At 42.4% G+C, this 26,528-nt stretch overlaps 1 protein-coding gene across 3 annotated transcripts in view; it reads right to left on the minus strand.

Moving 5' to 3' along the window:
• Positions 1 to 26,528, minus strand: part of SORCS2 (sortilin related VPS10 domain containing receptor 2) — an 857,365-nt gene that overhangs the window by 183,961 nt on the left and 646,876 nt on the right. For all 3 annotated transcript variants that reach the window (XM_025195414.1, XM_025195405.1, XM_025195408.1), the window contains exons 4-5: positions 25,168 to 25,332; positions 16,853 to 16,926 (exon numbers count right to left, since the gene is read on the minus strand). In XM_025195414.1, coding sequence (XP_025051199.1) covers positions 16,853 to 16,926; positions 25,168 to 25,332 — 239 coding nt within the window. The remainder of the gene's footprint in view (positions 1 to 16,852; positions 16,927 to 25,167; positions 25,333 to 26,528) is intronic.

Genomic DNA, 26,528 nt, shown 5'->3' on the forward strand with positions numbered 1-26,528 from the left:
TCATCATTAGTAAGAAAGATTCTGCATGGAAACTTAGGTGAAAGTTTTGTCGTCACAAAGCAAAACTGAATCCAGACCACATGCCCATAGTCACATTAGCTCTGCACTGCAAATGCAGGTTAAAAAAAAAACAAACAGGACTCCATATGGAAAGTAGATATGATTTAAAAACATGTTGAGCAGAATCTAAGCAGATAAACTGAGTGACAAAGTACAATCTGGATATCATCAGTCTTTTTAAGCCATCAAATTACTTGGAATAAATCAGGCTCTTGGTCATTATTAACAATAAAATGCAAAAAGGTTATACACTTTGTTGAACTTACATCACTTTGATTAATGGCACTGATAAGACTGATTTATGAGGAAAGATTAGGGGTCAGATTCTAAGTGGCTTGTCCAGGGGTGCATACAAAAGGGAAATTTTTTCTAGGCTTGACATCAACCAGAAACAGCAACACGGCCTTCTCTCCCTCGACACCCTCAAGGTGAGGAACCAGCTAGGGAGGGTGGGCACAGGTCCTTGTGCACAAGTCAGCAAGGCCGCTCACATAGCCAGTGGGTAACACATGAGGACCTCTACAAGAGGTCTACCTCCCTGATTCAGAATTCCTTCTTAAACTCCTCCGAATCCAGGCAGTCTTCAGCTCTACACAACACCTATGATCCAATGTGTCATGATTAAGCTCTATTAGAGCTATTGGAAATGGGTGTTGTTCACCCTGTGCTGAGGGCCAGCCCAAAAACCAGGCCCTCGATACAGATTTTTTTTAAGTCACCTGCAGGAGGCCGAGTTTAGGATACAATACAATAGTTTGAAGAGGAAAATAAGTGAGGGTGGTAAGTGAAGGAGATGAGCTCCTTATAAGAGATGACAAATCTGTTACCACCCGTCTGCCACGTACAGAATCCTGAAACATTCAAGAATAAATTGTCACTTGGAGCTGTGTGTGCACAGGCTGAGGCTATCTCCTCCCAGCAGAAATTTAGGGAATAGCTGGACCACTGGCTCCATCCCACGATGCGCTGGCTAGCCACAGTCATATGCCAAATGCAAATTAATATCTCCCCCCCCCCCTCCCTGAGGCAAAAAGGAAAAGAAAACAGTTCCTCTCATATACTACTTCTAGGGTGGTCCAAGCTATGTGCTGCCCCATATATAGAAGTCTTGCAGAAAAGCCATAATCTGGTTTTTAAGAAACAGAGAATATTATGGCCGAAAGATGTTATTTGCAGCATGGCTGTGTCTGAAATAAATGGGTAGAATTATGTGATGTGAGAGAAAGTGATGAGTCAAGTCAGGAAATTATTAAGCCTTAAACAAGAAAAAAGTCTTCCTTCTGCTGTGAAATTAATCTAATGCAAAATATATTCTGGTATACTGAGGACAACGTACTATGCACGACAAGATAGTTTAATGATGGAATAGCTTTTTAAGGGTGCATATGAATAGAGGGGAGAATCCTCCAATATTTTCACTTGGAAGACCAATTCTATTTCTGTAAATATTCACAGCATGCCAAATCAACCATGATATCACTTCAGTAGCTGCTTTTCATGGAAAAAGGAAGACGTTTGTTGAATATTTTAGTTTTTAACTGGACCCCATGCAGCTGGGCAGAGAACTAGCGGAAACTTCAGGAGCTGAAATTTTCCAAGACTCAACTAGAGATACCAATCATCAATAATGCAAAGATTGCTTTTCAGGGCACTTTTAAAATAAACTCTTGTATCCATAATTTATCACTCATGGTTTTAAAAGCACAGTTGGAAATGTTTGTTAATACTGTTAGCCTTTTCATAGTCCTTTCAACGTCCCAAAATTAATAGAAGTCTCCTGATGACTTAGTTCCTCCTAAGTGTGGCCTATGGTACTGTGGCAGTAAGTAAAATAAAGTTTATATCTGTACTGTCTGTTTTCACTTCCATTGTAACCCTTTAATGCCAAAATCTGTGACTGATCTGTTTTAATATGGATTGAACTGACATTTAAAGTATACGTTCTCATCCCAGAAGCTCCTCCCCACCTTTAACATTTTATTTGAACAGATATGGATGTGAATTGAAGTGTCTATTTTAGATTAGCCAGTAAAACTAGCTTTCTTTTGTTGTTTTTTTAGTTTAGACACTTTTCTTGAACACTTCCAACAAAACCACCCTTCTTTAATTACACAGAGCCAATAAGCATGAAAACAATGGACTAGATTAATTAAGCTTAATAAGCAAACCAAATATTTGTGTGTAAAATAATGAATACACCTTTGGTGTGTATATATAATATGTTACAGCATTATAGCCTGTAGAATATGTAAAGAACAACGTCCAGCTGACACTAATTTACTTTAGCTTGACCAAAGTGACGCTCCCTTCAGGTTCACTGGTAAAAGTGTAGCCTTTATGCCATCAGGATTAGTTTTCAGTTTCAGTTATACTAAAAGAGAGCATTCATTTTCCAAAGCATAGAGAGCTCTCATTTGGCCTAGTGGGTCATTGACAGACCTCAGAACTGACCTCCAAAGTATCCAATTTCGTCTAAGAAAAATTTGGTCATTATGGTTGCAAAGAAAACCTTTCAAACATGTAATATAAATAACATATAGTACTTGCCTAAATTTCCAGAGAGCCAGGAACAATATGTCTGAACAGTCAAATACTGCAACCATTTTAATGCAGAGATCAGCTGCCTATGGTCCATGGTTTGGAGCAGACCTACAAAGGGATTGGATCCAGCCTGCAAAGGTCCAGTTCCATCTCTTTTTTTCTAGGGGCGCACCAATTCCCTTAGTTTGATCCAGTCTCATCCACAATTTGCTAATGGCTGGCCTATCTGCTCTAGGCAGCTGTTACTGCCCATGTGGAAGACTGCTGTTCTTCCTCAGCACAGCCTCTGCTCCCTGTCATTGGAGCAGCCAAAGGGAAATGGCACCAGATGGGTTGCAAAATTTCTAGTAATGAAAAAGCCTTTGGCACAATTTGATTCAGCAGTGCGTAGCCCAACCAGCTACTTTCAGAGACATCTGATGTCAGCCATTGAAGGTGAATATAGAGATCTTGAGACACAAGCTTCAAGGTGTGTGTGGCTTTGATCTTAGTGTCACAACCCAAAGGGTGTGATTTTTGTTTTTGTGTGTGCTTTGGCACCACTGAATTATTTTCCTGCCAAATTGTAGCTTTCTTTGCAGGGTGCATTTCTTGTTGCAGCACAGAAATGCTCGTTGCAAAGAGTTCCTGCCATTTGTATTCTAATTCGAGTCCCATTATTGGCTTGCGTTAAATTATTCACACGTGGCGGCTAGTTATTGGCTTGCTAGCCGTATAAAAGGCTTGGGTGGTTTCCGCCCAAGTTGGAGAACTCCGAGGAGAACCCCCTAAGGGAGGACTCCACGAACACCAGGAGGAGGAGACTTCACGCTGTGTGAAGATCTCTAAGCGCTGCGGAGCCTATCGGACCCAGCGCATTTAAAGCAGGCAACAGGGGTCTGATCAGCCTCTAGCCTTCTGAGTCCTCAAACGAGGATTTAAGCAGAGCTGTGCCTGGGAAACTGTCCAGCCTACACCGCGACCATCTTCGGTGTAAGTAAACAATCTTGAATCAACCATTACGCGTCCGTGCCTAATTCCAGCGTGTCGCCTGTTCTCTCCGACCCAGCGAGCCCGGGCTGCTGGCCACAGCTCGCGCGGCGCAAAGAAGGGCCCAGATCGCTCCCCGCCGCCCGCACATGGCGACGAGGATGGGATCTGGAGACGGCCCACACACTTAGCATGGAGTTAAACACTACAGAGCCTGATTTCCCAATGGCATACACCTGGCAGAATGTAGCTGGTTAAATATTCATCCCCAAAACTTTTCTTTCCCAAATGGAAAAAATGGGTTTTCAGTAAAGCATAATAGGTTCTCTCATAAAGCATCTGCCTTCCTCATTTAAAAAATGTTATTATTATTTATTTGTGCATCAGAACTCCAAAAAACAAAAGGGGGGGGGGCGGGAAAGGCTGGTAGCAGTTTTTGGTTGAAAGTTTCCAGTTTTCAGCTGTTTTTCCCCTTTTTTGGTTTTGAAGTTTCATAGTAGCTAGGGTCAGGAGAGACCTGAACAGGTCATCTAGCCTGACCCCCTGCCCCAGGCAGGGAAGAATGGTGGGGTTCCTCATCTAGCCTGACCCCCTGAATGCTGGGTTCACAAGACCCCAGACAGGTGATCATCCAACCTCCTCTTGAATTTGCCCAAGGGAGGGGCGAGGACCACTTCCCTGGGAAGTTGGTTCCAGATTTTGGCCACCCTAACTGTAAAATATTGCCTTCTGATCTCTAACCTAACCTGTTCTCCATCAGCTTATTACCATTGTTCCTTGTCACCCCAGGTGGTGCTGGGGAGAAAAGGGCTCTGCCTCTTTGCTGTTGATCTCCCCTGATGAGCTTGTAGGCAGCCACCAGGTCCCCCCTCAGCCTCCTCTTTCAAGGAGGAGATTGCTTAGAAGTCTAGCCTTTCCATGGAATGTCAAGGTATTTGTTTGTTTGTCTCTGTTGAAGTTTTAACAGGAAAAATAAATATTTCTGTGAGAGGGAGAGGTATCGGATCTGGGGAATCCCCGGGGAACAAACCCCTGACCCAAACCCTCCCACTCCGTACTTACCTGGGAGGAAGAAAGGAACAGCCAGCAGCCTCATGTCGGGGGTGCATGCCAGCTCGAGATGGGGCCACGCAGCATGGGAAGAGGAACCGCCAGTTTGAGACCCCAGTTTGAATCCTGGAGAGGAGGGATGGAGGCAGAGGGGCGGAGCACACCCGAGGATCCCCAGTTTGAATCCGGGGGAGAAAAGAGAGACGTGGAGGGGCAGGGTACGCCTGGGAGTACCCTGCTCAGAGCCAGAGAGAGAGAGAGCAGGACCCGAAGGGATGGGGCATGCTCAGAGAGCTCCAGCCCAGGGTCAGAAAGAGTGAGAGAGACAAAGAGGGGTGAGACGGACCCAAACTTCTGCAGCTGGAAGCCGGAAGAGGAGAGCTGGAAGTGGAGAGGTGAAACACACCTGGAGAAGCCAAACTGGAAAACAGAGAAAGAAGCAGTGGGGGAGAGGCACTGTAAGCCTGGGGATACCCTACTGGGAGCTGGAGGGAGAGATCTGCACATGGAAGGGCGTCGTGGACCTGCATAGTCTCCACCCTGAACCAGTGAGGGAGAGAGAAGGGGTGGAACCAAAGGCTGGGAAGTTAACAGTCTTGGCGGGGGAGAAAGAAATGCAGCAAAACAGAGCAACATTAAGAAAAGAGAACAAAGAATTAAGAAGTTTTGCTGAAGCTGCAAAAAAAGGCCAGGAACTGTTTATTCTCATTTTGTTTAATTTTTCTTGTACTCTGTTTTACCCTGAAGAGATTCTCAGGGTTAAAGTGGCATAAGGACGGGGTGCAGGGAATGGTGGAGACCCACATTTCCAAATAGTCATATGTTGCGGTGCTGTGCTTGTGAGAGCACATTTCTTCTGTTTGTCTTTTTGTGGAAAATCCCCCCGGAAATATTAAAAATCATTATTAAATATCAAAGTCATGGCAGGTGAGATTTTCCTCTGGGAGGGGCTAAAAAGGGGTAACATAAGCCCCCTCTTCCTCTATAAAGCAGAAAAGGAAGATGCCATCATGTAAGGGCCATAAGCTCTATAACACCTACAGTTGACAATTTCCTACATGACTCTTCTGTGAAGTTTCCTAGACATGGTAAAATATACAAAATGTTACGAATATCAGAAAAGTACCAGTGCTTACATAATTATAATTTGATATACAGGAATTAATTCAGATCAAGAATTACAAGCAGTTAACTTGGCGCAACACAAATGGGAATCAATCTGTGACAAATGATACCATCCAAGATGATGTTGCCTTTGGATACTATATCCACACAGACAGTATTTCTGTATTTTAAGAGCTTTGGGTTAATTTTTGCAGAGAAAGGGAAAGTTACTATGTTTGTTAAACTGATTTTATTCCAGTGAAGCATAAACCAGGTAGCTAATCAGGTGGAATTTGTTATGGATATTCAGTTTACCTCCTCTAATTAGGTCCCTCAAAAAGCCAGATTCGTACCAAATACTATTAAATATTTTATACAATTCATTTTGATGCCAGTTAATGAAAAAAAGATCCTTCAGTATGCCATTCCTAACACTATAAATAAAAAAACCCTTACGCCTGTTACATCAGGACCCTAAAAAGGCCCACTGAAAATTAGCAAGTCTTTTCTGCCTGTCCTGTGTTAATTTTAAGCTTATCAGAACATTAGTAGGTTCTAAATTTGGAATGTAAACTGATTTTCAGTAATTCATACTGTCAGCTCAAGGGCAAAGCCCTGCTTAGAAATCCAGTCAAAACAGCATTATTCATGGCTTACTATAGGACTGCCAGATCAAAAACTATTGTTGCTAAATACCATACCAGAGGGATTTTATTTTAACTGTGTTGCAATGTCTATTCTGATTAGCTTTAAAGGATAAAGGCTCCTGGCAATCTGAGTTACTTGGAGAGACGAAAAGAATAATTTGATTTACACAAGTTAATTATATGTTTCAGTTATGACCAATTTTATGTTTCAGGCCCAGCAAGTAGAATTCTTTATGTCATCTTTGAAAGTCCTCCTGTCATCTGCTCATTCAATGATCTATTCAGCCAATCCCTCTGCTGTACCTTTTATGCTTCCCATGCATAAATGTTTTGTAACGAAAATATTCTCCCAGTCCATCGCACCTAAATACCAATGCTAGAGCTTTTTGTCATATTGATCATCAAACAAAATAAATATTGCCCTAATCAAGTCAAACGTAAGAATGACTGTCCATTCCAATTCTTGGCTTAATGCACAAAAGCTTTTCATGCAAAATTCAGTGTTAAAGAGTCAGTGAAATCCTCTTTCCATTTTCTTCCCCTTCAGGGCATAACATCTCTGAAATCCACTCTTGCACCTGGCACTTGAATAGCCAGGAACTCACTACATTTGACATTAATGACTACAGCTATGATTGATTACTCATATGGGATTTCATGCTCAGAACTGAACTTTGGTCTCTAAACTGCAACAGCACTACACAAATCAAGCCATCATTTATTTTATTTTTTTTTTTATTTTTTTTTTTACCACATGAAAATAAAGAACCTTTTTCTTAAAAAAAAAAAAAAATCTATCGCACAGGATCCACATATTCCAACAAGATTAAAAAAATAATTCTTCAGGGCTCTGGATACAGTCACAAAGAAATATTTTTTCCTGCTTCTAACAGAAAATGTAATGGGCCTAATTTTGTAGCCAGTGATTACAATTCTTGCTTGGGTGAAGTCAGTCTTTTTGTAGAGGGAGCGAGTGCACAGGCTGTGCAGTATTTCTGAAACTTAAACTCTATTTTAAGAATGTTCAAGGAACTGACTCATTACATATAGAAAATTTGCTGCCCCTTCAGCCTGGGGTGAATATCACCCATTGTGAGTGAGGATTGCAGAACCAACTCCAATGTATGGCAAGAGAGTGAAAGGAATCACAAACCACAGCACTCTTGCCTCTTAGGAAAAAAATATTATACACTTTTGTTTTTAAGATATTGAATTCTATGGGAATGGAGGATGCTTAAACTCTTGCTGAATCAAGCCCAGGGCATGCACTCAGTGCCACTCTAAGGTAGCCAGGCTTTCTTATTTCTAGGAGTTGGGCTGTGTAGAATGGGATCAATGTAGACACGTCCTCAGTTCCATATTTATTACCTTCTCTTCTCTTCCCTTCCCTCATACCTCCTTTTTTCTTCTCTTTTTGCCCTCAGTGGGAACAGAGTTATTGCTCTGGAGTTTATTGCTCCCAGGCATGTTGTTTGAAAGGCTCAACATGCTGCAGAGAGGCTGGCTAGGGCACAAGGATGCTTTAATGCAGGGCTAGCTGGCGGGCAGCCCATCGCTGACACACTCTCATGCCCCAGCCAGCTAGGGCAGCATCTACATGTACATTGCTGCAGAGTAAAAAACTCGGCAATAGGATAATACTTGTATTTACTGGTACTATCTTGCTGCAGACTTTTAATTAGTTGACTTTAACCTACGAGGGGCACACGTCCAGACATGCAATGTTTACTGAGGAGCTAGTTAGTAAACATTTTGTGTAGATGCATCCAGTGAGTGATGCTAATTCTTCTACACAGATACTTTATAGTATTTCCTCATCCCTGTTAACAGTTCAGGGGCACAAGCAGACAGGACCATCCCTGGGGGGGTATAAACCGAGGCGACCTCTCTAGGCCCCATGCTGTGGGGGCCCCACAGAGCCAGCTGTAGGGCCTGCCTAGTGCTGGCGACTCCGCACTGCTGCCAGCTTGATGCCCGGCTGCTCGACCCCCAGGCAGCTTCTTCGTGTCCGGGCCCAGCATAGGCCGATTTGCCCTGGGCCCTGCACCCTGCTAGGATCCTCTCTGGAAGCAGAGTTGTCTGCCCATGGGGGTGGGGGCTGAACTGCTTTGAAGGACCCAGCAGGTTCTTTCTCCTCTTAAGCTCTTGATAGGCTTTTCCTGACATTTCTTACTGAGCAGTAAAGCTTGTTGGAGAACAGAACATCTATTTGCAGAAATTGTGGTATTTTGACTTTTTTTTGTCTAGAGTCAGGTGAAGAGTCAAAATACAGAAAAATATAGAATGAAAAGTTACAGAACCAGATGAGTTTGGAGATACTGGGTGCATCTACATATGAGGTTATGTCACTGTAGCAACACGCTACAGCAATGTAGTGTCGGCGGGCACAAACCATGATGCTGTAGCTATGCTGCCATAGCAACATGCTTCCTCAGTATAGCACATTGCTACGGCAATAACCGTGAACCACCGGATGGTGCAGTATGGTCTGTTACTGTGCTGTTGCTTAGTACCTCCAAAAGTACTAAATAATGGCACAGTAACACTGGCACTGTAGGGGCATGTGCACACGTCCCCACTGAAAAGTAAACCTGACATTTTTTAGGGTTACCATACATCCGGGTTTTCCCACACACATCCTCTTTTTTGGCCCCGTCCTCTGTTTGGACAGGTTTTTAAAATGCAAGCAAATGCCCAGGTGTTTGCTCTGCCTCTGCTTTTCCCCTCTGCTTGAGGCTTGGCTGCTTGAAGCAGGGAGCAGAGGGGGAAGGTGACTGGCTGTCAGGAGATCACGTGCTCTGCACATGGACCCTGGCAGCTGCTCGCAGGTAAGGGAGACAGAGAGACAGTGTGTGCACGCGCACATGTGCTGCATGGGCAGCAGGGCTGGAGGAGGAAGGGGGCTACGGGCTGGGAGTGAGGGGCACTAGCAGGGCTGGGGTACAGTGGATCAGGAGTGAGAGGTAGCAGCTGGTTTGAGGGCTTAGGACAGGGGGCAGAGACAGGACACATGCAGATCACTGCCTTACCCCCACAATCATACCTCTTCTCCCTCGCCCCTCCTCCTTCCCCCCACAGGTGTCCCCCATTTCTATACTGGAAATATGGTAACCTTATTTTAACTGAAATGCAAAGTTTTAACATTCCAAAACAAAAGGTCGATATGAAATGTCAGTTTGAAATGAGTGCTAGCATGGCATTTTTAGTCAAAATATTGATTTAAAAATAAATATTTAATATTAAATCAATATTTACAAATGGAACACTTCATGTATTTAAAAATGATGCTTCAAAAAGCTGGAAGAATTTTTCAAAATTAGTTTTTCCTCTTGAAAAGTTTTAATTTTTTGTAAAAAAAATAAAACCTCATGGTTTCCAAAGAATAAATTGATGTCAGAAAATGTTTGACTCTACTGCTAAGGAGAAACTAAAAACAGCCATGTCACTTCTGTCCCAAACTGGATCTTTACTCTCATTCATTGGAAAAACGGATTCTAACCCTCTTTGCCTGGGGTGTGCTTAATAGGGCAAGCTCAGCGCAGCTCTTAAGCGGCATGCACGGAGCCTGAGCTAGTACATGAGGCATGCTCCACGGCAGAACTCCTGGGCCTGGCACAGAGGTAGTGTACGTATGACCTTACAGTCCTGATAAGTGAAATGTCTTTTGTTAACAAAATAAGTTGAGGTGATTAATAAAGACATGATAGGCTAAATTCCCTACTGGTGTAAATGGACCTAGTGTGACATGCCCAGACCCCAGAAGTAGCCTGGGTGCATCTTTGAGACACATTCCCAGGGTGCTTCCACATGATTGGGGTGCCCTTCTGTTCCAATGCTGTCTGCTATCTGCTGCTTGATTACTGAGAATTAGCTGAGATGCACCAGAGGCCAGCTCCTTTGCCTGTGGTACCCTGGAGCCCTACCTATCTCACTGGGGCTTTGCCAGCCAGGGGATTTTGCTACCTAACAGGAGCATACCCTTGTCTGGTCATTTGCTCAGAGAATGACCAAGTCTGTAGAGTGAATACTCTGGAATCACAAGCATCACTGACAAGTAGTTTATAAAAAGATAACAACTGGATTGATTATGGAAACAAGGGCAAACATTAGAGATCAGTAACCATATGCTGAGATATAAGAATAAACCAACCAAAAAAAAAAAGTATCATAACCTGTTCTTAGCCTGCACCTTAAATCCAAGGATGTAGACCCTACCTAGATTAAAAAGCAGACCCTGCCACTGACCTTTTTGTCAGGGCCTCCTACAAGTTCTCCTGTCAGCTTCTTTACTCAGCCTCTGGGCTGAGGGACTGCAGCCTACCCTGTGCCTAGGAAAACCAAAGACAAAGCCATGTTCTTGAAGCGGGCAAAGTAGTTTTCTCTCTGGCTATTCACATAAGTTACACCTCATGAATTTTCAGGGAACGAACACCCTATTCATATAATTTCCATGGTCCCACCTCCTCCCCTGCCAAAGGTACATGTTTCCTAGAGCAGAAATTTTTCCTGATCTAATTAGGACCAGGGGGATATATGCATCCTTTCAGGCATGGAGATTTGCTAATCCAATATACTGTCTCTCTTCCCCCCAGTAGCTTGGCTAGCTAGGTGTTATTTTTTATGGTCCCTTCTTTTAAAATGCAAATTCACCCTTGTCTGGCTAAAGCCTCAGAGCATGTCCCCATGGGTTGATAAATGACTCAAGTCAATTGTTAATTCCAAGCCATTACCTCTTCTAAGTGTGCATAGGTGGGGGTTACTTAAGTAAATCACTAATATAAAGATATATCAAAATTACATTTATAGCAAATACTACAATGTATGGAAACATAAAGAAGATACGGTTAAATGTAGTTTGACAAGCCTTTACATAGAGACTATACATGCCACATTAGTAAAACAAATTCAAGAAAGCATGCCAGACACTCCACAGCCCCTGAGATTTATGACACACAACTCTATTGATACCACTGAGGTTTAACCTATTTATACTATCAGACAGTTTTAGCCCAATTTAATGAGAGAAAGTTCTATACCTGAGGGTCTACAAAGACATCTAAATGAATGGTGTAATTCCTGAGAGGCAGGTAGGTAGTGATCATGCATAAAGTGGGAGTCAGGGGGTGTAATTGAGTGAAATCCTCCAGAATACAGTATAAAACGTGAAGAGTTATACTTGAAAGCAGTCAGCCCCTACTTTTTATGTTATCCCATAATGAAGTACAAAATTCATTAAATTCACAGCATTCTCATTTATAACTCAACAAAGGGCATGCTTCTTCATACAGTGGATGGTCAGCCAGAGATATCATAGAATCACATACAGTAGAGAGATTTTGTTTTTAAGAGCTAGAGAATATTATACCCCATTGCGCTCTCAGCGGAGGACCCAGAAGTGGACCAGAAATACTTCCAGTCCACTTCCAGGTCTGCCATGGAGCGTGTGGGGGACCCCTCCCCCCCACCCCCGGGCTCAGTGACTGGTGCCTCTTGGGTCTGGGAGGTACCTGGGTTCCCCTCCATGGCCGATCACCAAGCCAGGGGAGGTGCAGGGGGAGAGGAGTCCCCTGCATGTTTGGCAGTGGATCCAGAAGTGGACTGGAAGTACTTTCAGTCCACTTCCGGGTCCATTGCCAAGCATGTGGGGGGCCCCTCCCACACTCCTGTGGGACACTCCATCTGCCCCACCATCTCAGTATTCATGGGCCATGCCTGGTACTTCAAGGCATATAGAAAAAACATATAAAGCTGTGTCTATGGCCAAATCACTGATTCTCCAAAATCAGAATAGAATCTTCAGATTCAGATTCGGCCAAATTGAATCAGGACAGTGATCCAAATCAGCAAATCAAATCACTGACCCCCGAATCGGGCTGAATACAAATCCAAATTCAAATCAAATACTGCCTGCTTCGCACACCCCTACGGTTTGATGAAAAGAGTATGGTAAAATCTCTACTCCAGTAATCGATACTATACTTCTAAAAACTGAAGATAGATCACTGCCCCGTGGCTCTTCCCCGCCACTGCCACCACCACCACTGCCACCTCCAGACCGCCCCAGACCTGCAGGGCTGTCACAGAGGGGAGGAGCTGCAAAGCAGCCCTGGCATGGGCTCTGGGCAGCCACAGCCAGAAAGGCCACAACCACAGCAAGCATGCCTGCCACCAGGTCCTGCTTCTTCCCGGTGCCCAGAACCAGCTGCTGTCACTCATTGTGGGTAGAAGGTGGGCAGAGCTGCCTCTCTCTGTCTTCCTCTCCCCGTTCTTTCCACCCCCACCCCCAACCCATCCCGCACCTACAGCGCATCCAAGCAGCTTATACCTGCTCCTGGCCTGCACACTGCAAGCAGTGCCAGGCAAGCGCCAGAATTAGCTGCAGATGCAGCCAGCAGGTTCCTGTTAGGGATTGGGGCATCTGCCCAAGCTCCCCCCCATGGGGTAGAAGGGTGACCCAGAGGCAGTACTGGTGGCAGCAGGGGCCCCAGCTGAGTTGTCCCCAATGAAGCTGCTGCCTATGTCCACCCCAGCTCCCCTCCACCCTGTGGCCCCATCCCATATAGGGAGATTTGGTGGGCTATTGGGAGTGGGAGGGGTGGTGGTGGTGCTGACCCACCCAGCCTGCAACAGCTTGCCAAAACTCCCTATATGACCCATGGGCCCAAATAATTCTCTACCCCTGGCTTAAATCCTGTGGCAGTCATTTGACTTGAACGTGAAAATGAAGCCTATGAACAAATACATCGGTAAAGGGACTTTGATGGCACTTCATCGAAGTCTCAGTATTTATATATACTGTGAGTCTGTTGCAGCAATGTAGGAAACCTACTTATTAAGGAAAACAGCTAAGTGCACGCTTACCATTAAGCAGGTGTTTAAGTCCCACTAAATTTGTGAATGAGGCTACCTTCCTTAAATCAGGACCCAAGTTACAAGAAATGCCATCCGATTATTTAAGAGTTAGACAAAATTCAGATTCATTTTTGTAATGTAGTGTGGGTATTCAGTTTGTCATAACATTATGGTGTTGAAGCAAAAATAAAGTCTCATTACTTTTTTCCCCCCTAATTGTTATAGAGCTTGATAGTAGCCCTAAATATAAAATCAAAGTGGCAGACTGGCGAGGCCATTTTAAATATTTAATTAAAGACAATGACCCAAATTCTCTCCAGATTTACACCCTAACCAGTCCTAGAGAAACATGGGAAATAACATGGGGAAAAACGCCTGTCACCTTAGAACCAAGCATGAGCATGGTGGGGGACCAGGCAGCTGCTGTTAATGCCCCAAGTTTTAGTTGTGTAGATGCTTTACATAGTTGATACCCCTGATTTGCATTCCTGTGCACCTTACTTGATTTGCTTAAGGGATGTGCAGCATATTCAGGTGGTTCTGGAAGGGCTGACCTTTCCACTTCTGTTCCAATTACCAAAACTAAGCAGGCACAGTGTGATTGGGATTTTGGAGGGATAGTGTGGAATGATTGACCTGTGGATGTTACCTATATACCTGATGTGACTGAGTGTCTGTGGATCTGTGTCTGTAGAGTGCAAAGTGTGAGTCTAATTTTTCATTCAGAGTGCTTTCGAGGCAGAGAGAATGCGAGTGAGTGTGGTTGCCCAGCAATGGAACAGCACAGCACCATCTGGCAGTGGGACTCAACTTCTGTTCCCAAAGGCTCACTACTGCGATTGCCTTGTGTCTTTACATTGTTATCTCTCTTTGTTCTCAATAATAACCAGTTTTGTTTAATAACCTTCTGTGCGTGTACAAATCATTTAATCCGCAAACCAAACTGGGCTTCTAAGTTTGCTCTGAAGAGCCCAAAACCCAAAAGCAAGTCAGCTTCGGCCAACAAGTACCCATAGGGTACATTTTATTCAGCCCCCACTTTTTCAAGAGAGGTTGCACTGCCTGCTGATTAAGGGCCTCACCCTAACTGAAAAGATTAATCAGCTGATTGAGACATGCCCCTCTCTGGTCAACATTGTGGCTCTGGCTTCAGCTCCCATCTGGGGTTGGGTCCTTAGCTGCTCTCTACAGCCACAGCAGCTGCCTGTTCCTGGTCCCGACTGCCACCCCTGCAGCCTCTGCTCCCTAATTTGCCCCCCTCCCTCCCTCACTTACCTTTACTCCACACCGGCAGGCTCTGTCGATGCGTCAGCCTGAGGCACTGAGAACGGCTCCAGCCCAGCCCCATAGCAGCCCACATGGCTGCAACAGGCTCTGGGCTGGGGCTGTGCTCCATGCCCCAGGCTAAAACAGGGACACAGCCTGCTGGTGCAGAGCAAGGGGAAGGAGGGGAAAGGGGTTTGGGACACTGGGAAGTGGAGGAGCAGAGGTTGAAGTGGGAGGGACAGGAAGGGGAACAGAAGCAGAGGGGGAAGGGGGAGCCCACGGCTGCAGGGTTGGGGGGCAGGCACAAGCAGGGGACAAGCTGCTTGACCCTCTGCACCCACACTGTCTGCCCCTTTGCAGCAGTGTGGGGCATGAATTAACGATGACCCTCCAATAATTAGATTCTGTACATGGAAAATTATAACAAATGTATAAATTTTCCATGTACGGGAGTTTGTCTTAGATTCAAGTAAATACAGTATCTCTCTTATGTCTGAATGTCTCTGCTGTTACTAGTGAAACGTGATTTTAACCAAATTTTGGAAGCACCATAAACGGTGCTGAAAGCAGGGACCTACAGGATCACAAATGCAGCAGGAGTCAGGTTATAACTCTAATGGTACAGACAGAAGTTACATTTGTGCTATCTTCAGATGGGGTGGTGGGGGGGGAGGCAGAGGGAGCTCATTACATGAGGGTTCAAATGAATGTTCTCCAAAGTGGAGCACCTTCATTAACTTCTGTCATCATGCACCACCTCTGTGTTGTCTTCAGAATGGGAGAGGGAGAAGGGAGGGGAGGGAGTTCGGTCTGGGGTTTGCCCAGCCTGCAGCAGGAGTGTGGGGTGAATGGATTGGAGCCTCCCCTACCCACCCCCCACCACAAGATGGGGGCCTTCAATCCACCCTGCCCCCTCCCCCCCTAGAACAGGCTGGTTCAACCCCAGACAGAACTCTCTCCCCTTTCTTCCCACCTCCCATTCTCAAGATGGCACCAGAGCTGGGAGGGTAGAGGGTGTGGGGTGGGGCTAGGGGAAAGCAGCTGCAGACAGTCACTCCAAACTGGAGCTCGATCCCTCAACCCGCAGACCCAACAGCAAATGTCCGTTGGGTCAGGGGTAATGCTGTAACTCATGGCACTTCATATCAAGCACCATGAGTTACAGCAAGGAGTTGCACCCTGAGAAGTACAGTGCGTTTCCAACCAAATTTGGGGGCGATACATTTACACACAGAGCGAATCTCTAGACTCAATTGACAGGTTGCAATCTGGCCTTATTATTTCATATTTGCATTCATTATAAGCTTGGCAGTTGTTGAGAGAATAGTCTAAATGAAATCCATTCCAGGGCTGACCACCCTTTGGTATGCATATAATCTTGAAGAAAGCCACATGCCTTTCCACAAAGAAGAAGGTATGTTCCACTGTAATCTACCCAGCACAGAATGCCAAAGAAAAAAAAATAGACTTAGATCATAACAACATCTTTGGAGAAGTCCTCCTGTGTGTGTGTGAACAGTGTCTAACAATTTGTGGGTACTAGTGGAATATAAATAATGATAAACATTGCTAAATTATAACTTTATGAAGCTATCTGCATTTTTTCCATTGAAGTTTTCTTTGAAGGAAGAAATTTTCTATCTTTTTATTTTTTTCAACAGAAATGAAATACTTGGGCAAATATGAAATGTAACCACTTTCACAACTGGCCACAATTTTATTTTCCTTTTTGGCAACAGAAATAGGTCGATTTCTATTCTGGAACAAGTCACGTTTTCAGAGATTAGCTATGTGATTTGCACAGAAAAGTGGCCATTTTTTGCCTACCCAACTTGTCTCCTCTGCTCTGCCCCACAGAATCTATTTTTCCATATGTATAAAAAAACAGCAAAAGATCTGAGGAGTTGTCTGTATTTAACAAAAGCATGATTTTTTTTTACCAGTTACCATAGCAGTACACATTTTTTCTATATAGCTCTAGTTAATATGTCATTTTCAACCTTTAAGATTATGGATTTTCTTTTTTCCTTCAGACAGATAAACCTGGTTTCTAGAGACCAATTTAATCTGTATAATGAAGTTCAATTTAAATGCACATTAAAATGAGGCCAGGTCACCAGAGGCCCAGTCCTGCAAAATCATATATGCACCCTTTACAGGGAAACTTGTTGGGATAAGGAGTCTTCACAAGAGTACGAATTTGAAAATTATACCAAGGTAAAGAGAAGAATGGAACCAGGACCATTCAAGTTGTCAGGTTTCTTTTAATACCTTTGACCTATTTGAAGAAACACCTAGATTAATTAAGATTCAATACTGTTGCTTCTGTTAGTTGCAAACTAACAATAATGCATGCTTCTTACCAAAAGATATGGTCTTTTGACACTCGTTCCTGTAGAAGGGTCCATTTTTTCCCCAAGTCAGTAGATACAAAAAGCTTTGAAGAAAAGAGGAGAGCAAACATTTTAGATAATAGGGAACTGCTAATGATGTACATTTTAAAAGGCAGTGGCTAGCCAAGGGATCTTTATTCAGCTGTATTAAAAAAACACCAAATATGACAAATCAAAATCAACTTGAAGAAATAGCTTCACCACTTTCCAGAGCCATAAGTATTTGCATGTTCCTGTAAAATATCTATGAAGAGTAAAACCCTTTACCAATGGGTTGTTGTATGTCATGCAAGCAATCCATGATTTTGGTAAGAAGGTTGCTGCTGATCTCAGTGAAGTTATGTAAGTGGGAGGACAGATGGAAAATGTCTTTTCTTCTCACACAAGGATGAGTCAGGCACATAGGCAGGGCTGGTGAACTCAGACTGGTGGGGCGGTGGAGCATCCCATGGGAGTGTGTGTGTGTGTGTGTGGGGGGGGGGGAGGTTGTAGCCCGCCAGCAGTGGGAGGGGGGCATGTTGCAGCCTCCCTGATACCAGCCGGGGTGCCTGGCTGGCTGCAAACCCCAACCCCCATGGGACGCTCCACCGCCCCACCAGTCTGAGTTCACCAGCTGTGCCTGAAGGCACAATTTCTACTCCTTGGTGTAGAAACAGAAGTCCAGCTCCCAGCTGTAACTCAGAATAATTTCTGCAAATCGTTCTGAGTTACAACATTACCCCAGACCAAATAGGAGTTCGCTGTTGGTTCCAGGGGGTAAGGGAATCTAGCGGAGGCTGCAGTCAGGTTCCCATAGCAATGGCCAGGGCTCTCTGGCAGTACGTGCTCGTTTCAGAATGGGGGGGGGGGGAAGAGGCAGCAGAGGGAGCTCATTCTTGGGGCTCCCCAGCTGGTTCTGAAGGGTGGGGTGGGTGAATTGGAGCCCCCCTCCCACCTCAGGGGACTCAAATAAACCCTCCCCACCCTCCAAGGGTTGCTGAAAAGACCCCAGTGAACTCCCTCAACTCCCTTTCCTCCCTCCCCCTTCTGAAAACAGCAACAGGCAGGGAGCTCTGCAGACGCAAGTTACAAAAGACACTGCATTTTGAAATATCTCTGATACCTCATGCAATGAGGGTCAGATTTTCATCCAATTGGCCATTTTTGAAGCTGTCTGCAGCTGTGCACTTGTGTTTGGTCACAACTATAAACCGCTTTCTGCAGCCAGATTGGGTAGAATTGTTACTTCTGTCTGCACTCCTTAAGCCCCAACTCAGCAAAGGCATTAAGCTCATGCTGTCCATTAGGCTTAGAAGAAAGTCTCAAGTTGATTCTATGGAACATAAAACATCTGCTACAAGTTAAGCACATGCAAAAAAGCTTTGTTGAACAGCCATAAACTTAAGTGCTCATTTAACTGGAACCCCACAAAGCTATCTACTCATACCCCACTGAGCAGTGGCTCAAACAGGTCAGGAAAAGATAAAAGATGGCAGAACAGGAATCTGTCCTTCTTCTAACACAGTCACAACTTTGTCTTCTTTTCCCACATTTTCTTCCAGTGTTCAGTTATGAATATGCTAACAATAGGCATTTGACAGAAAGATATACCTCAATAGTAGAGATATAATTCTTTGTTATATGGAATGGACATCAACAGTTTCCTTGTTTAATTTGAGTTTTCATACTTTCTTCTCCCTAATTATAAATATCAAAGTAATACTGATCACATCTTTAAGAAGCCAGATGTAAGGGTCTTTGATTTCTTTTTATGTATCTATCACTTTATTGACTTTGTATGTTGCATATTTTAGGTAAATATCCCAGGGACAATTATTCCCTTTCAATGTAGGGCCTAATTTACTTATTAAGGTACAGACTGTGTTGCAGTACAGTCTCCTGGGGAATAAGGAGAAACACTCTTGCTTGGAACTGGTGAGGCTCAAATTATACTGGCAAGTCCATTAAGTATGTATTACACTTTTGTTACAGACGAGCTGTGTTAATTACATCTTCAAAGATGAAGGATTATGCACCTTTTCCAACATGCTTGTGAAGGGTCAATTAAGTGCTGAAATCAGAAGTAAAATGAATAACAAAAACCATTTTCCAGATACTATTCTCCATGATCCATAATAATAGGGCTTTGTTCTTTAGAACCATGAATTAAAATGATCAGTATGAAAGAAAACATTCACCATATTAAGGATCTTTATAGTATTAAGGACCTTCATAGTATTAGATTTCATGGTATAAAATATAGTTTGTATTAGGCTACACACATCCAGGAAATGCATTGTGCAAGTAGTAATTATTCTGTTTACAGCTGTGGAGTAAGTATATCTGGTATACTGGTCTTTACCCAAAAGACAGGACTGGAGTAAGTTTATAGAACATCAGTTGGAAGGGTGCTAGCTGGTATGACTTGTTAAAGAAACATAAGAAATACAGAAAACGCTTAGCTGAACTTCCGTAGTCTATGTTAGCATCTGATGAAGTAGGTTGTTGACTATGAAAGCTCTTGCATCTCTGAAACATTTAGTCTCTGAGTTGCCATGATGCCCTGTCTTCTTCCATGTTTCATTTTTAATACATGACACAAAAGGTCAAATGTACAAAAGGTTACAAATGCAGAAAAACTGGTTATGTTCCATCAATGGAAAAAGAAAAATCCTCAGGGTTAGAAAACAGCTTTATTGTGAGTTTTTTTTATTCTTGTAATTATCAGCCTTGCACTATATAAACTATATAGGCTGGCCAAAGGACAACAAAGTGGACATAAAGGATTTAAAACTCCAAGAAGGAAAGGAATTATGTTTTGGGGGTTTTTTGATATGATACATTAATGCCATCTTAGAAGCCACTGGTGATGGATTAGCTGCAACATTATACACAATTATGTCAAGAAGGACAAACTCAAAATGGACATTGTGCAAAGAGGATATAGTAGGATGAACTGGAAAATGGAGAGTTGACTACAGACCTTAGCACAGAGTCCAGCACAACAAAGACTAAAAGTGGATATGATGATTCTCTGTAAATATACGAAGGGACTAAACACCAGAGAGGGAGAATAGCTTTAAAGTTTAAGGGCAACGTTGACATAAGAGTAAATGGGCATGAGCAGACTGAATAAATTTAGGATGCAAGTCAGGAAAAGTTAACTCAACCAACCATTAGATTCTCAAAAAGCCGTTCAGTGGGAGTAGTGGGCAAAAATTATAGCAGCTTCTATGATGGATCTTAATTGGTTTATGAAAAGAGTTTACATAATAGGGTGGTGACAATAGCAAGGAACTGGACTTTATGACACAGGAGGTCTCTTTCAGCTCTGGATCCATGCAACTAGAATAAGTTAGACACCAAGGCTATGCACAGACAATCAAAACCCTGAGTATGGATCGATTTAATTGTCACACGTTAGTCTAAGCTGTGTAGACTGAACTGATAAGTGAACAGACATTCACTTTAAATTCCAGAAATGCAGCCACATGCCTTCAATGGCCAGAAGCCAGGGGGCACTAGAGCATGCCTCCTGGCTCAGCTGGAGCAGACAACTTGAGCCAAGGCTAGCCTGCCCAGAGCCCCGGGGTAGCCGGCCCCCCCTGGGGGGGGGGGGGGGAGAGGGAGAAGGGGGTTACAGGGGAGGTACACAACATTCTGGGATGTGGAAGACTGTGAGTTTACCCGAATCTGAATGGGATCTCAGACAGAGGTTCAATAACCCTATTTAACCTAAATCAGTTAAGTCTGATACTACATCCATCCAAGTTTATTTTAAATGGGTTTTGGCCATTTTGAAAGCAGTTTATATGCACTGAATTTCTGTTGTGTTAGAGAACCAGCTGAACCAGTTTCCAATGACTTACGCTAGCTTATGTATAATTTCTTTTCCTAGCCCAAGTCATCAAGGTTTATCTGTGCATGTATTAGGCTGAATTCAGGAACTACTTATCCTTAAAGATTTATACATGCCTTGTGAAACAAGGTTTCAAGGGAGAAAGAACTCTGGCCCACAACATGTTTTGTATTTAATAACAAAAGAGTCGAACGTAAAGGTTACACAGCAAATCCAGTTATGTCATATTAATGAAAAAAGCAACATATTCACATTCAGCAAGCACTTTATTGTTTTATATTGTTAATTACCCACCTTGCACTAAATTAATGTAGTCACTTTCTAAAGAGCTACAAAATATAGGAGTTCAGGTTTTAGTTTTTTTTCCTATCCAATAGTTTCTAAAAAAAAAAAAACCCAATTAAAATCTCCTACAATACTTAAGTGTAAAAAAAATAAAGCATGAATATTGTCTCAGTGAACAACTGATTGATGCTCATTATTATTGTGGTAGCCAAAAAAAGAAAGAAAGTAAGTATAGATTTGAGCCAGTAAGCAGATTAATAGCCACATTGACTAGATTTGTATGAATTTACAATCTGTCAATTAGACATTAGAGTTTTATTTAAATAAAAGCCAGAGTTGTGAATGCATGAACAATGCAGATTTTGCTGTATAAAGTAAGAACCAAATCAAACCTGAAATTGTGAGCGCACCAAAATGTTCTAGCAGACTGAGAGTGTCATAAATAGCTATTTGTTAAAGGGCTCATGCCTACAAATGCTTGTAAAATCAAAAGTGCTGTTGCAAGTAATGACTTGAATATGTAGCTTCTTCTGAGCTTACCTAAATGTCTGTATTTCTTATGTCCACAAATTTAGCCTGAAAAAATGCACAAGAGATCTTATTTCTTTAGATTTCTGATACTTTTTTTTTTCAGTCAGGATGGAGATTATAATTTAAACTCTATGATACAAGCTACAATGTAAGCAACTACTAAATTTGAGGACACAAACAGCTGATTTCACAGGCAGATTGTGGGGCCGGCCAGCATTTTCACTGGCTTATTGTGGCAGGCCCTCCCCCCCCATTCCCTTGATTGGCTGAGGGGTCCTGGTGGCTACGCCCCTCACTGCTGATTGGTTGAGAGGGCTGTCTGTCATGCAGCCCCACTGCTTGCTACTCTGTCTGTCAGCTGAGCCACAGTGGCTATGAGGACCACTGGATCCCACTGGGGAGCCAGTTTTTGGGGTGTTTTAATAAATTACTTTTCTGCAGATTTTGCAGACATTGCCCAATTTTGCAATTGCTGCAAAATCGTGTATTGAGTAGATTCCTAGCTATATGATCTCCCTACACCAACACAAGACTTCTGCTTCTTCCCAAAGCCACTGATTTCAGTTTGTTTCCTTTTGTATGCTGATTCTGTGTGATGACTTCCATCTCATTGCCTGTCCTTACACAAAATGTATATGGACAAATCTCCTATTCTAGTCAACTACAGCTTTTCCTCAGTCTAATCTTGTGTAAAGATTGTCTATTTACATCTCTTTGGTCGACTGCTTTAATTACAAAACTAAGAGAGAGCAAAAATCAATTAGCTCACCTAATCAATGTCAGGAAATTGTTCCTAATATTCGATTGAAAATCTTCCTTCCATAGAACAAAATTCAGCCATGCATGTTTAATATTACACATTTGTTTTAAATGTTGTTGAAATAAGTAACAATTATGCAGTTCCTACCCAACAAAACCTGCTTTCAACAGAAACTGGAGTGGGCTGTTAGGAAGCTTTTTAATAGAAAAAAGGGAGAAGAAGTAGAAATAAGGGTTTTTTTCAGTTTATTTGCTGATAAAAGTAAAAAAATAAGAGGAAAGAGTTGACGGTAGTGCCCCTCACACAGAGGTATAAAAGGGAAGCTCTGTGCTTTGGGTGGCAGCAGTGGAGCAGTACCAACTGTTGGAAAGTGATAGTTATTTTGGTGCCCCCATCCCACCACAGGTGACCCCTGGGGGTCTGGGATTGGTACCCCCTCCCTCCCCACCAGCTACGCTATTGACTCTCACACAGACTCACTCATCCAGTCAGTAAGATGGCCACCTAGGGCAGGGGTTTTCAACCTTTTTTGATCAGTGTACTTCCAGTGGCTGGACATGGAGCAGTGTACCCCCGGCGATCAGACACTGAGTTGGGGGGGGGTAGGGGGGAGTGGCACACAGCTGCATGTGGAGCGGCAGTAGCCATTGCGTGTGAGCTTCCCCCGCCCCCCGAGTTCAGCCATGCACCTGCATGGCAGCATGGGAGGTGCCACCTGCCCACCCATGCGTTCCCCCTAGGGCCTTCTCAAGTATCTCTGACCTAGGCCATGAGATATGACAGGTCAAATCTTTTTGTTTGCTGATTCAGAGCAGGAATCTGAATTCAGGAACAACTTAGACATGAGAGACTGAAAAAGGCACATAGCAAATAACAAGGATACTGGCCCAGATGCCTGACTATCCAGGCCAGTACACTGTCTCTGAGACAGTCCAGCTCCACATACTTCAGAGGAACAGAAGCTTTCTTCTCAATGCTATTCATTATTTTATATACTATTATCAAACCTCTCCATATTGATTTGCTTTCTAAGGTAAGCAATCCTACTGTTGTCACTCTCTCTTTAAATATTTGAGTTTCCCATGACCCCACCCTTCTTGTCCATCTTATCTGAACTTCTTTTAACTCTTCAACAGTCTTTTTTAAGATGAGGTGACAAGTATTATTTCACAGTATTCCAGATAAGGGTTTATCATTAATTTAAATAATGCCACTATACTTTCTCTATATTATTTGCCATCTATTTTTTTACTGAGCTGATATCCTTAATTCACAACCCAGTAAGGCACACAAGAAGTTAATTTTTTCCCAGTTAAGCATGAATGACTTTCTAGTTAAGAACAGTAAATTCCATCTGCCATTGCATCACCTGTTCACTTAGCTTAGTTCCACTCAGAACTGGATTCACTCTCAGAGGACTAACTGGTCCACTCTCTCTAGCAGATTCCATGGGAATCAAAAGTCAAACTGCAACTAAGCCACAGCTTTTGTGCAATATTTTGATCATATACATTTTCTTGTTGCTGTGCAAATTTCAAAATGTTAATAGTGTACTCAGGACCTAAAAATAAAATGATTTTTTTAAAAAAATACTATGAAACTTGCTAGCATGACAGATGAGACTGAAATCTCACATATCTATCATGTTTTCTGAATCCGGTCTTGTTTGCAAAAGCCTGGAGAACATGAAGCACTGGTGATAAGATGAACACATTTTTAGAATCATGTTCTGAAGGGCAGCTCAATGAAACTTCAGTGATATCTGTATTTTGCTGCTGAATGAGTTCCACTCAAGCAATATAAACCTGCCAAGCATTCTGAGAAAGCTTAACATGGCTTGACTCTGAGTTCTCTTAACATTACCTAAAACAGGAGCAACAATGGAAGTATGTCAGTGTAAAACTGGGCCTAGTAACATCAGAATCAGAACCACAGCCTATGATTTTATAGCCTGAGCTCTGGCACTGTAAAAATATTTCAATTACATTTTTACTGGATAATGTGCTTACCAACAAGTTTATAACACATCCAAAAGTGTCATAAACCTTTATAATTTAAGAATACATAATATCTAAATGCCATTCAAAGTCTACAAACAATTTGACATGGCTTCTCAAACGGTATGTTCAAGAATGGGGAAGGATTATTCTACATTTTTTACATATAAATTGCTTCCCTGAACCTCTATTCTGCTAACAACTAAATAAAAGTTTAATTTAATTTATTTTACAATCCAAGAAAGGCTCCTGAGATAGTATTTCAGCTCCATTAACTTTCTACTTACCTATAAATTAAAGAGCAATTGCTTATAGCTAATTTCTAAAGGAAAATAAGTTTTCAGGGTCGTACTTAACTATAATTATGCAGGATGATGAGTTATATTACTAGCATCAACAAGATGCACAAGAAATAAAACCATTATAAAACAATAATGGCTTTTGGAGATGGATATACCGTATTTACTCAAATACAAGACAAGGTTTTTAACCCCAGTCAGCATGAGGGGGAAAAGTTCCTTGTCCTACATTTGGGCAAACACACTGATGGTGTGTGTCTGTGCCCGTCTGTCCCTTAAATGGGTAGGTACTCCTGCCACAGGGAACTGGCAAACCTCCAATAATTAGATCCTATACCTGGAAAATTACAGCAAATGTATACATTTTTCCATATGTAGAATCTAGTTAATTGGGGGTCATCTTATATTTGAGTAAATACTGTAATTAACTGAAACAAAGAAAGATGCATCTCAATAATTTGGTGTTGCCCACTCTTAGGCAAGTCATGTCATATAAATTCTAATCAGCAGATCCTGACAGTTTCATTGAGCTTATATCTCATACAAGTCAACAACATGGTTATTATGAGATTTACCTTGCCGTCCTTGGTATAAGCAAGCACCTTGTCTTCTTCTTTTGGGTGAAAAAGGAGGGTTTCCACAAAGAAAGTAATAGGCTGTTTTTGAAATGTGGCTCCTTCATCCATGCTTATGAATAGGCTTTGGTCCCGGTCATTATGCGATGAACTTACAAGGATGATCTGTAACATAAAAAGAGTAATAAGGTATAAAAACCTGGCTTTTACATAAAGTATTTTTGTCAGCAAAACCTGATAAGGTAACATATCATTTCTATTGCATAAATGTAGACTTGAATTGCATAAATGCAGGTATAAATTAAGTTTCCAAATCAAACCAAGTTAAGCCCTTAGTCCAAAATGTCTAATACAAATATTAAGTTATATCTTGTCATATTTATGTTACTACTTTTGTCCTTGTCCTGGGATTCATAACATCACATGAAGAAGCTCAAAAGTAATGTGGGAGGATTAATATTATGACATTTTGTTTAAATTGATCATTAAAATAAGTAACCCTTTTAAATAAGGTTTTATTTATATACAGCATTTGTTTAATCACTGCTATACTAAAGCTGCTATTAATAGTCATATAGGGATGGAATTTGTCTCTAATATCCTTATATGGCTGAACCATGCTTTTCTCTGCTGACATACTGTGAATCAGATAGCAAGTTCCCTTTGATGATCTGCAAAATTAAATGCCAGGCAATCATCTGCATTTCCTTTTCATTTCAGGGAATTATATTGACCTAAACATAAAGAAGTTGCAGCTGCTGCTTGTTTCCTTGTGCAGACTTCATGTCAAGCTTTCAACAACAAAGAAATATTCTCCTTTTAGTATTAATAAGAGCCAAACTCCTTTTAGCTTCTTCACCAACAAAGCCTGCCAGAGCCTTATAGTGCAGTTTGTAAAGTGGTATTGTGCAGTTCTGTTTTTATTGTCTCTCCAGATCAAACAGACTCAATTTGCGAGCAAAAAGATGCTTTCACCAACTGCTTTCCCTGTAATCGTAACATGGAATTGTGAAGTCCAGCTGGGTTCTTTCTGGCTCCTGCTTAGACTGTAATAAAGATTCTGCAATCAAAACACAGTTAAAATATTCAGCTGATGATGCACAAGCCACTGTAGAACCCTGATCGTTTTCCCCAAACGTGGTGGCTCTGCAGTACTAGCAGGAGTAAATGGCAGTCAGTAATGTAAACAGTAATTACAAAGAATGCACACATAGGAAGCAAGCCTATTCAGCAAGATGGTTCTATTTTTATTTAGTTGCTTTTAGGAATAGAATTGTAACTTAAAAAAACTCAGCTCCCTGGAAAACTTGAAGAGAGATGAGAAGTGGGTTGAAATTGGGTTGTATTGGTTTCCTAGGAAA

This window comes from Alligator sinensis, unplaced genomic scaffold (genome assembly GCF_000455745.1).
Source record: "Alligator sinensis unplaced genomic scaffold, ASM45574v1 scaffold421_1, whole genome shotgun sequence".
In the NCBI taxonomy this organism is placed as follows: domain Eukaryota; kingdom Metazoa; phylum Chordata; order Crocodylia; family Alligatoridae; genus Alligator; species Alligator sinensis.